Source organism: Papilio xuthus, unplaced genomic scaffold (assembly GCF_000836235.2).
Source record: "Papilio xuthus unplaced genomic scaffold, Pxut_1.1 DF828780.1, whole genome shotgun sequence".
NCBI lineage: Eukaryota > Metazoa > Arthropoda > Insecta > Lepidoptera > Papilionidae > Papilio > Papilio xuthus.
In genome coordinates, this window is record NW_013529869.1 from 2,835,648 (window position 1) to 2,848,444 (window position 12,797).

At 36.1% G+C, this 12,797-nt stretch overlaps 1 protein-coding gene across 1 annotated transcript; it reads left to right on the plus strand.

The window, feature by feature from the left end:
- Positions 1 to 422: 422 nt before the first annotated feature.
- Positions 423 to 2,241, plus strand: LOC106128285 (uncharacterized). Its single transcript, XM_013326593.1, has 3 exons — positions 423 to 918; positions 1,329 to 1,511; positions 1,820 to 2,241. The coding sequence occupies exons 1-3, from the start codon at positions 469 to 471 to the stop codon at positions 1,955 to 1,957; spliced, it is 771 nt and encodes a 256-aa protein (XP_013182047.1). The 5' UTR covers positions 423 to 468; the 3' UTR covers positions 1,958 to 2,241.
- The last annotated feature ends 10,556 nt before the right edge of the window (positions 2,242 to 12,797 follow it).

The following is a 12,797-nucleotide window of genomic DNA, read 5'->3' on the forward strand; positions in this document are numbered from 1 at the left end:
AATACTTTAATCTGGTTTGAAAATATTATAAGAACAATGTTAGGGTGACTGCCTAGATATAGGTATCGTAAACACAACCAACATTTTTTAAAGTTCACTTTCCTGATTTTAATTTTTTCTAATACAACAAATTCGTAGTCTTAGAAAAGTCCCACACAATGTTGCTCATTAAAACGTTTTATTTTCCTGTTTACCTCATACATACAGCTAACACAAAGACGTCGTGTTTTGTATAAAGGCGGTTGAGCCGAAACTATATTTTTTATTAATTGAAGACAACGGATTTTTATTGTAAAAAGAATTCAACTCTAGAATTCAAAGCTCTATGGTTGCAATATATTGAATCGTCGGAGCGGCAACGCTGCGTCGAACAAATGCGACGTTGCCGCTCCGGCCGACACCGCTCTCCGCAGTCGCCGGCAGTCTCGCTAGAGCGACAGTGCGTCATTGCTATAACTGCGCTTTGTTATGGATTCCAATTCGGATTCATTTGACAATATGCCGCTACCGAAGATCGAATTAGAAGCGGAACCTGAATCACCGACGCACAAGAAAGAGGTTCGTTACAATTGGAACACTGAGAGCACAATGAAACTCATCGAAACTATGGAGAAGGAGTGCAAGGAATTGTGGGACGTAAAACATCCGGCGAATAAGGACAGAGCCGCCCGGCAAGCCCGAATGGAATATTTGGCGGGCATTTTCGATACGACCTTGGAAGAGATAAGTCGAAAGATACACAATTTGAGGTCTCAGTTTAACAACGAAGTGCGGAAGATACGGAAGAGGACGGGGGGCCTGGTGGCGGCGGGGATAAGCAGCTGGGATTACTTCGACGCGCTGTCATTTCTACTGCGCACGCCCCCCGACCCCCTCGACGTACCACTCGTCGCACCCCTTAAGGGGGTCAACCTTGCGGTACGCTATTTGTTATAATCTTTTTTACTTCCAACTTTGCATTGTCTGTGTTTCCTGATCCTGTATTTTTGATATAAATGGAGTGAACAGATATTCTAGATTACTTATAACTTAAATGTTATTTAAGCCATTAATAACGTCCTTTTTATATTATAAAGAGGACGTTATTACCGCGAATGGAAAGCGGATGAAAAATTGCTTTTATAATGGAATAATGAGAACTCTCGGTTAATATCTTTTAATCCTTTACACGGATAAAAGTTTGAAGCTGAGTATTGACTTCTGTTCTACTTCTACTCTTTACTACCAGGTGATATACTCATTTGCCGATTTCTTGATATGAACTATAACTAATATTGAAAATAAATAGAAAGAAATATAAGCAATAATAAAGGTGGTCGTCGACACAGCTAGCAGAGTTCCAAGCGGAGGAGGAAGTGGCATTCGGCAGGGGAGGCCGTATGAGCCAAAGCCCGCGGATCCTGATGGTGCGCAATGTCTGCTCCTCGTCACCCAATCCTCTACCTCAGAAGGTCTGGAACGAGGAACCGGTCATACTCGTTAATCAGGAACCCCGTCCTGATGACTGCCAGGTACAACTTTATTTTCTTTGTTAGAACAAGATGTTTTTAACGGTGACAAATCTTGTCGTAAGTTGCAACTATGTCAATTCATTAAACAAATAATGTTTATGGCTAATGATACAATCGTAGGTTATTCACAGAACAGCTTTAGGATTTAATCTTTAAACGCCAAAATGATACGTACCAATTCTGTACAACCTACATACATTCCTTAGATCTTGGAGTTGAGTGACGTCACAAAGGATCTTGTACACACAGCCTTATAAGTGGTACTAAAATCAAACGCAATATTGTCTAACTAAATGTTAATCTCCCAGGTATTTGGTGACTTCGTAGCGTCGCAGTTAAGACAGTTGCCTTCTCAAGAGGCACGCAGTAGATTGATGCAAATGATACAGAAAGCAGTCCTACAAGTCGCGCAAGAGGAGACTGAAGTCGCCCAAGAAGAAAATTAAAGCTATATTTCTGCTACTATTGAGTCAAAGAACTAATGTAGTGTGAGGTTATGTTGTCTCCATAAAAATGTATGCATTTATTATGCTTATGTGTTCTAAATCTTAAATATTTAAGAAAAATAAAGGGACAGACAGATGGATGGATAACAAAGTGATCCTATAAAGGTTCCGTTTTTTTCTTGTCGATTTACGGAACCCTGAAAACAACTAGATAACAACAAAAGTATGTGATTTATGTAAATATTTAATCTATATATTATCGAAGATAATTATAATTATGTTCGTTGGCGTAATAATATATTGAAGTAAAAATGACAAAATATTGTTTGATTTCAATTCATCTATCATCGCACATTTTCTACGGTTTCGAATGAAATTATTTCCGGTTATCAAGTCCGAAACAACTGCTCGTGGCGAAACCAATCAGTGTCAAACGCTGCCCCACCCTTATCGATTCTACCCCTATGTTATTATTGCAGTAAATTGTTGTCATTTTGGGGTTAATAAACGAGGTGACTTTCTATATTAGACAGCGTATGACTTAAAAAAAGGTCAAATATGGTACGCTAGTAAAATTTATTATTATAATAGTGTATTTTACCAACGGCTCCAAAACTGTATTTTTAATCTTACTAATATTATAAATGCGAATGTTTCAATGTATGGATGTTTGTTTTAAATTATCTTCAGAACGGCTGCATGGATCTCGCTGAAATTAGGCAGTTGTAGAACGTACAGAATACTAATTATTTTTTTTAAAGTCCGCGCGGACGGAGTTGCGGGGGACAGCTAGTATTAAAATATATCTATCGTAATAAAAAAGTGGTATTTAACTGTAATATGGATGTAATTAGTGACAGTTGCATTGTCACTAGACAACTAAACAAACAATGAAGGTGCCCAAAATCAATTTTAACTCTCTATACCAAAACATGATTAGGGTTGACAACACGTCCGAGGTCTAAAGTTTGACAATAGTAATTTTAACTGCTTTTTATAACAGAAGAGGCGAACGAGCAGCGGCAATACCGAGGTGTTTAACAACGCCCATGGACATCAGCAATACCAGAGGAACCGCAGATGCGTTGCCGGCCTTTATCAATTGCTTATCTATTAACAAACACTTCCAGGCTATACCTCAGTACTGTAAATTAGTTCATGTGATCATGAGGCTACTTTCCACTTGTCTTAAAAATCGTCGTTCTCCTGATTTAAGTATTGAACGTCATAATGGAGGGAAAAGATTGTACGCACGAACGAGAATATCGTGAAACTTATTGTAGGATAAGGCCAGAGAGTGAAAGAGACAACAAGATAATACGTACTCAAGTTTAGAAAGTAATCTAAGAAGTTCTATTTTCGGAAAAACTTTTTTGCCTACGACAAACGTTCTAGGGGTTTTATTAGTGTCAAAAGTCTACATTCGATTTAAATATTGTGTGCGGTCAATTAAGTGGCAGCCCTGACTGCGCTAGACACAGGTGGGAGGGCTTACGAAGGGCGAGGGCTCACCTAATTGCTTCCTACGACGACAGTACCGTGGGCCTTCAACCCTTGGGGTGCGAGACGGCCACTTTAACTTACCTACACAAATTGATATGAATGCCCTTTAACAGGCAAATGGGATGAAATAACCTCGAGTAGTAAAAGAATTTATTTCTTTCCGCATAAAGAAATAAGAACGTACTTTACGATATCATGTATTGGTAGAGTAACTGTCGCGCGCGACTCCGTCCGTGCGAAGTTGGAAAAAAACAAAAGTAATAGACTTTGTCCTTTCATACATCTAAAAATTTGTATTTATAATATTAGTTAGAAGTAATATATCTGTAGTTATTTGTATTAAGTTTAAAAACCTTGTATATTATTAATCGTTCCGGAGGCCTAATTTAGTCCTCTTTCCCTTCCCATCCTTTTCTTTATAAGGAAAGGATGGGAAGTGGGAGTGGACTTTACGGATGAGAGGATGCATGGAAAGGGAAGATATTTTCTTTCTGTGCATTCTCTTCTCCGTCGATTAAAGGTAGGCAGCGCATATGCAATTGCGTATGTCTATGGGCAGCAGTCACTTCGCTATTTCAGCGATTTCAGGTTGCTGCTCGCTCGTATGCCACCTTTTGAAATAAAAAAAATCGTAGTTTTCCGAATGAGAAACTACAGACTTTTACGATGACGTAACTTTAAAAAGTTATGACTATCAGACATTAGTTCTAATATAAAACTGATGCCTAACAACTGGCTTAGATATAAAGTAGGTAGGTATTTGTATTATAATTTGTAGCACTATGCACGTAAAGGGTCTCTTCGTCTAAATTGGGTAAACACGGCTTAGTTATACTCTTACCTAAAGCAACAAAACAAACAATGACGTGGGTGCGTTGTGCAGTGCGCGATGTTATCCCACGTCAGCGATAGCCTAATTGGTAGCCTGGGAAGCTTTCACACACACACATTCATTCAAAGAAAGTATATGATAATATATTCGTTAAAGAAATATATATACATAAAAGCAATAGTAAATTAATTGGTCTCTTAAATATTAGGAAACTAATAAAATTGATTAATAGATAAGTAGCAATCAGTTCAAAAACAGTCAAATCTGAAACTTATACGAATTCAAATAAGCCTGTGCAAATATCCCCTAAGGTTACCAGTGAAAACTCTCATCTGATGGCTCTCAGACCTAAAACTTAATTAGACAAAAGCACGTTGGTGATTTTAATTTCGGGGGACTTTAACTTTAACCGAGAGTATTGTGGTTAAGTTACCTCACGACGTGTAAAATGCTATATTTTCCCACAATTTCATGTTTCTGCGAGACGAAAATAATCTAAAAGCGATCTTCGATCGAATCTTTTGCGATATCAAATCTTATATGTAGGTAATGTATCGACACTTATCTTTTTAAACAAATAAACGCTAGCAGAAAGTCTTTATCTATATATCTAATTAATTCACAATGTTTACAATGCAAATATGTTAAGTATAAAAAAACTGTTTCGATTACTTAAGGGTATACTAATTAATTATACGATATTAACACTCTAATAATACGATTAACTTTTTATTACAATTTTTTCTCTTTAACAACACGGGCCCAGCAGATTTCCTTCAAGCTAAATGGAACGAAAAGCAAAAACCGCGTTTTACTTTACGACCGTATTCGCTGCCACATCTACGTACCGCGTCTCTCTCTTGCACACCAGGCTGTGTGTTGCTATCTCGCTTTCGCGTGCGTCGACCCTGACGTAGTATGATTGCTGGTTAAGGCCTTTGGACACGAGTCGAGATAAAAATTCAAGAGATAATAATATTTCTTCCGGATTTATAAAAAAAACTATATTACTTGGTTGTAATTGCATTTATTCACTTTCATGTTTGTAAACAATAACGTATTATGTTATGTATACATACTAATGTTACAGGATATCTGATGTTTTTTAATATACTATTATATTAGCCATTCATTTTTGTGTTTCAAAAATGTTTAAGGTACCTTACACTGTGAGGATTTTTTTATTGCCAAAATTTAAAAAGTAGAATATTAGATTAATCTTGTTTATAGTTTCGGATCTAACCGTTGATGTACCACAGCCCTTATAATTCCCATGTAAATGTAAAATCATATCGGACTCCGGTCTAATCTTGACGTCTTTCAATAAATAAATACATCAATTGAGACATCTTGGTCTCACCAAGCCTTGATAACATTGATCAAAGGACCAGTGTCTTATTTATCTGACGTAAGAAAATTCGCTTCGTCTTCTCTGTCAGAAACTACACTTAAAGGAGTAAGAAGACTCTATCTAAATCTACTAAGATCTTCTTTTTATTTTTTCTTTGATTTTTTATTACTGACATTTTATTTTGCCTTAAACCGATAAACCCAATAGTATCCCGGCATAACTCTATAAACAAAGTGGAGATAATGTATGATGCGAGATACCTCCAGTTCCGTGAAGCGATTACTGTATTTTCCGCAGACGCTCTTCCTTCATTGGGTTTTCCTTTTACTGCTGAATAAAATTCTCATGTACTTATCAAGTTACATACATTTCTTTCATATTTTTTTTATAATTCTTAAAAAGTAACAAAGCAGCAGCAACTAATTTTTAGAAATGTCAAATTTTTCTCACTTAATATAAACTTAATTATAGCATATGTTTTTCATTAAAATAAAATTAAACATTTGTTACCGAGTTCAATGAAACATAAACAAACAACAACAAGCCGAAAACTAACCGACGGCATTTTATGGTCAACTATTTCTACACTATCTAGTAGTTGTGAGTACCAGGGTCGCATAGGACGAGACGGGTGTCTCGGCGCGCACTGCCGGCGGTACCCACCGCGGCGCGCTCATGTGAATGACAGATACATTCTAACAACGCCCGCCGTCTTTGTTCTAATAATACTATTAATAATTTCTGAACACCGCTTATGAAGTAATTTATTACATTGCCTCACAATCCATTATGTTTGTACGATCATTCACCGATAAGTACATATTGAAACGCCGTTTATTATGTGTTTGTTACTGCTGAAATATTGTCCGTAATAATTATGGGCGATTTTATTCTATTCGTGATGGAAATAGAGACATTTTATGGTAAAATTTAGAAATTGTCTGTGGTAAATGATCTTTTAACGTATTTATTGCTACTATGAATAGTTATGGGGGCGATGTTAGCTTAATAAATGTCTTAATATTAAAATCAAGCTGTCGCCCTCGACACAGTTCGCGTGGGATTAAAAAAAAAACATAATTAGTAGCCTATACGTTCTCTCAGACTATGTTCTATATTTTTGCCAAATTTTATCGAGATCCGTTCAGCCGTTCTTGTGATTCCTTCAAACAAACATCCATCCATCTATCTAAAAAATCGCATTTGTAATAGTAAGATAAAACAAAAAAAGCGGTTGCAGTAAATCGTGGAATAGCTAACAATGATAAATCAACTAACCGTTTAGCTAATTATACTATCTTAGAACTAATGCATTTGGTTACTTGTAAATAAACCAAAAATCTTGGAGTTGCCTACAGATTTTGTTCTTTTGAGATGTACTTTTTATGTACGGAGACAGGGAACAAGCAAGCTTTCAAATTATGTTAAACGACAATCTTTAGTCAGGGGTGTCTGGGTAAGGCCCTTCGTACAAAAATCGTAAATCTTCGAAACCTGGCGATTTTAGTCGCTAATCGTCTTACGCAATGCAATGTCATATAGGTATACAGGCGCGCGTCGCGGACATTTTAATCTTTAGGTGCCAAAAGTAATCACTCGCGACATGTTTGTCAAGATTGTCGTGACAAAAGTGACTGCGATTTTCAAGATGGCGGAGCAAAAGTATAGAGATAGTCGCTATTCCTGTAATGACCGTGTAGACGACTCCCGTCGACGATTCAACGTTGTGTGTGCGGAGTGCACGCAACACGACACTCGCAATGCAAAAATACATTTATTAGTTTCGAAGATTTCCGTTGTCTTATGTACGAAGGGGCGAACCCGCAAATAGGTTTCAAGAAGCATTAACCACCTATTTTAAATACTAGACAGAAAGCGCATAAAAAGGGGGAAATGAAAAGGGACAAAGTTGGCTGAAAATACGTCTACTTCACGCTTGTCTCTTGTGATAATACATCGGTAACTTCCGTTTCTGTTGGTTTTACCATCTTACTAATATTATAAATGCGAATGTTTAGATCAATGGATAGATGTTTGTTTGAAGGTATCTCCGGAACGGATGCATGGATCTTGCTGAAATTTAACATAGATGTATAACGTTTTTGTTTAATTTTGCGCAGTCGAAGTCGCGGGCAACAGCTAGTTGTTGATAAAGTAGGAGTATCTTCTGATATAAAGTTAAATTAAATCACCTCCTTGAAGCTTTAACAATACAACTGGTAAAGCTTGTGTTTGATATTGTAAAATATTTTTTTAAAGAAAAGGGGTAAAGGTGCGTGAGGAACATGGTGATGATCATCGACGCCCATAGATATCTGCAAGCCCAGAGGAATTGCAGATACGTTGCTGGCGTTTTAAATTGTACGCAATTATTATTTAAATTGTATGTTTATCTTAAATTAAAGCCTACGTGGCCTCCATAAATTATCTTTTTCTATCCGTTTAAAACATTTTTTTTGATTAAGTAAGGAGCTCACAACTCTTCGGGTCTGGATCATTATTCCTTACCAAGTCCCCGCTGGCCTCGTGTTACGCAATTATAGCCTTTTTTTATTATTTTCATTCATTCCGATGTTACGGCGCATTTTAATCGCCTCCCGACTCGTTCGTTTTGTTCGGGACCCGTCAACCGAGACCCGCTTGTGCAATGTTCCGGTTTTATCTGCTGTCCCTCTCGCACTTTGACGTGGCATATATTTCTATCTCGCTCCCACCACAGCATGATTCCTTTGTACTTTGGCGGGAGATTAGGGGAACTTGGCACGCTCCTGAGAAAACGGCAGATGTTTGTGTATTTTTGGCTTCGGCCAGTACGTTGCCGTTACCTTCAGGTATCATCTGATTAAGCTGACTATTCAAAAGTAATCGTTTGAATCGATTTATTTGTTACGTTCCAAACGCCGTTACAGCATGTATGATGATTTTTGGTTTACAAAGAAAAATTTAAAGAACACTTTAGTTACAAATTTTTGTTAAAATCTGAATCGCACATGAATATATTTTACAGTAGTTTAACTAAAAAGTATGAAAATTACTGTCATTATTGTGAATGATGTTGGTGAAAATTATATCACCCCATGAGCGATATCGTAATGTAAAGTAATAAATAAAAAGTCAATCGTTTTATTACATATTAAATAATATTAAGTAAATAACCCGACATCAATAAATTAACGCCTCCCATCGAGAATAACATTACGACGCCCACCCACGCGGGATCCCCTCTCTGTACAATTCTATGGCATTCTTACAATTCAAATTCATAAAATGACTAATGTTTTGCTAAGGTCCGTACATAAATAGAAACTAACAAAAAAAATTAAAAGATTTTTAATAACAAAAGACTAAAAACTCGTCTTCAACAACTTTATTAATTTCTTTTATCAATATTGAATTTAAATAAGGAATAAATTAAAATTAATGATTAAATATTATCGATGATAATCCATGAAAAGAAAAAGAAAAACAAAAAGACATCGCCAGTTGTAAAGCATCAAGTGACAACGACGTCCCGTAGATATATCTACGGATAAACTCCTAGCTTATTATGCGCGCCTGGTACTTGTCACCAGTTTCGATTGAGCATTTGTCGCCCTTTAATTAACGGAGCCATCACGTGATGAAGAGGCGATCGAACTGGTTTTTGTTATATCTATGGCATGAATAAACAATAATATTTAAAAAAATAACGAAACCAATAAAGCATTTTATTGATGGAGAAAAATAACTTATTTTTTTCCTGAGTATTCAAAATAAGTACAACTTATAATCATAGAATTTTTGCGTACTAAAGTTGTTGTCTTGTTGTTCAACTATAGTAAAACAACAAGAATAGAGAAGAAAGGAATTAAGTCTCATATATATTACAACTTGAACCAGACGGAGACAAAACTTTAACAAGAATAAGTTTTCTAAGTGTAAGAACAGAGTTCTTATTGTTCTTCAAGTTTGCAAAGTTGGCGCGTCGCAAAATTTACTGCGACTAAGTTTACTGCCACTTGCTGTAATTCGCATTCAGAAGGCAACCAGGTACTCATTATATTGATTATAATAAACTTATGTAAGTAGGCATAAATTATTTTCACGTCCATTTTATAATGCTTATAACTTGGTTACCGGCAAACAGAATAAGGTATAACTTAATTATTAAGGGCTTTGACTGTAAAAATTAATAATTAATTATGCTAAACGATTTAATAATCGCAATTTTTTTTTGAGATTTTTGCCCTTATCGGACATGTCAATCCCATAGTGCCTTTCCTTATAATTTAATAATCGTACCGCCGCGATTAAAACCGGGTCTGACAAAATTGTAAAAATAATGCCAACATTATTTAAATTAACTTTCAGCTCAGCGTTATCAATTTATCGTTTAATATTTTCCAAAAACATAGTGTGTAAAATAAGTGTCTACAATGTTATTTTACAGTCTACTAGCTGTCGTCCGTGACTTTATCCGCGCGGGAACTTAATGCTATGTGTCCTTTGAGCCGTTCCGGAGATACTTTCAAACAAACATTCAAACATTTAGCAGTTATAATATTAGTAAGAAAAGATATATGCTAATATTATAAAAAAGATAGATTTGATTGTTTGTTTGCATTGAGTAAGCTCGGAAACTACTGAACCGATTTAAAAATTTCTTTCACTGTTGGGAAGCTACACTATCCTCGTGTGAGAAAGATATTTTTTTTACAAATCCGCGTGGACGAAGTTGCTCGCAACAGTTATTTAGCAATATGCTTGTTACAAGCATGCTGGATCCCTCCAAGAAAAAGCTATTGGAATATATTTTTGTAAAACTTGTTTAATGCAAATATTGTCACACTTTAGAATTAAACGATTTTTATTATATTTGTGTGGTCAAAGTTATCGGAAACTAGCTCCCAGCCCAGACTTCGTCCTGCATCCTGCATTTTATTTCTTTGCAGTTATATCAAGTAGCAGTATTAACAGTGGTAGAGCCCGCTTTAACATCTTCGCACGAATTGGCCCGGCTCGCCCGGTGAAATACCACGACCACACAGAAGACAGGAGTGAAGTGTAAGCAATTCCGCGTTTCGTCTGATGAGTGTGCGTCCCGGAGGCCTAATTTAATCCTCTTTCCCTTCCAACCTTTTTTCTTATAAGGAAAGGATGGGAAGTGGAAGTGGACTTTCCGGATAAGAGAATGCATGGAAAGAGAATAGATTTTCTTTCTGTGCATCCTCTCCTCCGTTGATTAAAGGCAACGTATATGCAATTGCGTATGTCTATGGGCAACGGTCACTTCGCTATATCAGCGGTTTCAGGTGGCCGCTCGCTCGTTTGCCACCTTATGATATAAAAAAAAGTACTAGATTTTACTGTTCATTATTTCCGCTGAAATTATCCTGTATGCATTATCCTGTCATTAAAAACCTTGTAATAATAGGTGCGTTCGATCTGAGAAATGTCAAACGGGAGAGTAGCTTGCTTGCGTTGCGCGTATTTTTAATATTGTGATATCTTTTAAACTATTTGTCAGAATTGTACATTGTTCAGGGCAATTTTAATCTACATTAAATACTCTTGATTACTAATATATTTATTTAGATATGGATAAATAATGTATTTACAAAAAAGCATCTCAATAACGTACGTACTATTTTTACATGCTTATTTTTAAAGAGAAAAGGGACGTGAGAAGGAAACCTTAGAAAATAAGGATATGGCACTTTTGACTTTAACATCGATATTTTGGACAACTACACTTCTCTCATAATCATTTTTATGTATTTTAGGGTCTGAATATTATGTAAACGGTAATTCGTAACGGTAATTCTTGCTCTTATTTATTTATTCCTGACATATCGTGATATTTATATGTTATATACCCCTCTATGTATGACATTCTCTCCTGTCCCACTGGGTTACCTGGAAGAGATAGCTTGTAGCGATAAGGCCGCCCTTGCTTTGTAAAATAGTTAATTGTCATTTTTTTATGTATTAAGATAGCATTAAGAGTTAATAAATAAAAAAAAAAAACCGGTTTATGTTTTAGGCACATTGACAGTAGGATTTTACTAATTATTTAAAAGTCTTAATCACCATCTATAGTATAAAACTAATGTAGATACTTACGAATCAAATTATTTCTGTATTCGTTAGCGTGAATTGTAATAAAACGACGTTGAATTAATCATATGTGGAAATTATTTTCATAACATTACGAAGTGCCTGGAGTGCCTACTTATAGCATCAAATAGCAACGAAATAGTTTCTCAGAAGTAAGGGCCGTTCCTCACAGTCACAACAAACATCGTACTGACGACGACGGCCAGATGAAATCGACGGTAATTGACGTCTCGCGAGCCATTTAGTTCACTCGACCACTTCTGTATTAGTAAAGATGGATATACAATCGAAATTATAATCTAATTGTACGCATTAAGATAGAAAATCTAATGTTTATAAAGACTTGCGTCATTACGCGCCGTGAAGGTAATTCGAAGCCGTATGGTTAAGAACAAACATATGATTTATGTCAGCGCGTGTGTGTTGGGTATACAGTTGTGTGGGTGCGTTCAATATTATGAGGCATGCGCAATGACGGGCAACGCCATCTGTTGAGGCCACGTGGTGGAGCTGTAGACGCGCATGAGCGGACTCATCGATCCTGTCGCCCGGATAACGAATGCATGTAAACGACACCACGCTTCGTTCATAAATACCTTTCGGACCGGTCCTAACCTTTTCCGTAGGTATCAAATTAGTTTAAAATTTACGCAGGTGCGGCCCCATTTACAAGTTCACGAGTTTTGTTTTTATAAGTTCTTTTTATTTCATCCTTGTTCATGATATGACTTTAGTTGCTTAATTAGACAATTTGTAGACATTCCAATCAATCCTTTAATATTTATAATACTACTAAAATATAATTCCAGCCATAAATAACTGAAGGCCTCACCGATTTTCTTTATTATTCTACCAGTATTGATTTCTTAAATCCTAAGTCAAAAGTATAATCTTTAAGAAAAAACATGTCCAAAAAACATTTATTTAAATATTTATTCATAAAATCTTAGAGTGGGTTTCCACCGACAAACCGCTTATACAAAACCAATGTTCTCTCAGATTTGCAAAGATAATAAAAAAATGACTATATGGTCTTTATACTTTGCTTTCGCATTTTC

Excerpts from the sequence above, each read along its gene's own strand:
- LOC106128285 (XM_013326593.1), top strand. The coding sequence starts at position 469 with ATGGATTCCAATTCGGATTCATTTGACAATATGCCGCTACCGAAGATC. Across the intron at positions 919-1,328 it reads TTAAGGGGGTCAACCTTGCG|CTAGCAGAGTTCCAAGCGGA; the intron begins GTACGCTATTTG and ends TCGTCGACACAG. Across the intron at positions 1,512-1,819 it reads CCCGTCCTGATGACTGCCAG|GTATTTGGTGACTTCGTAGC; the intron begins GTACAACTTTAT and ends TTAATCTCCCAG.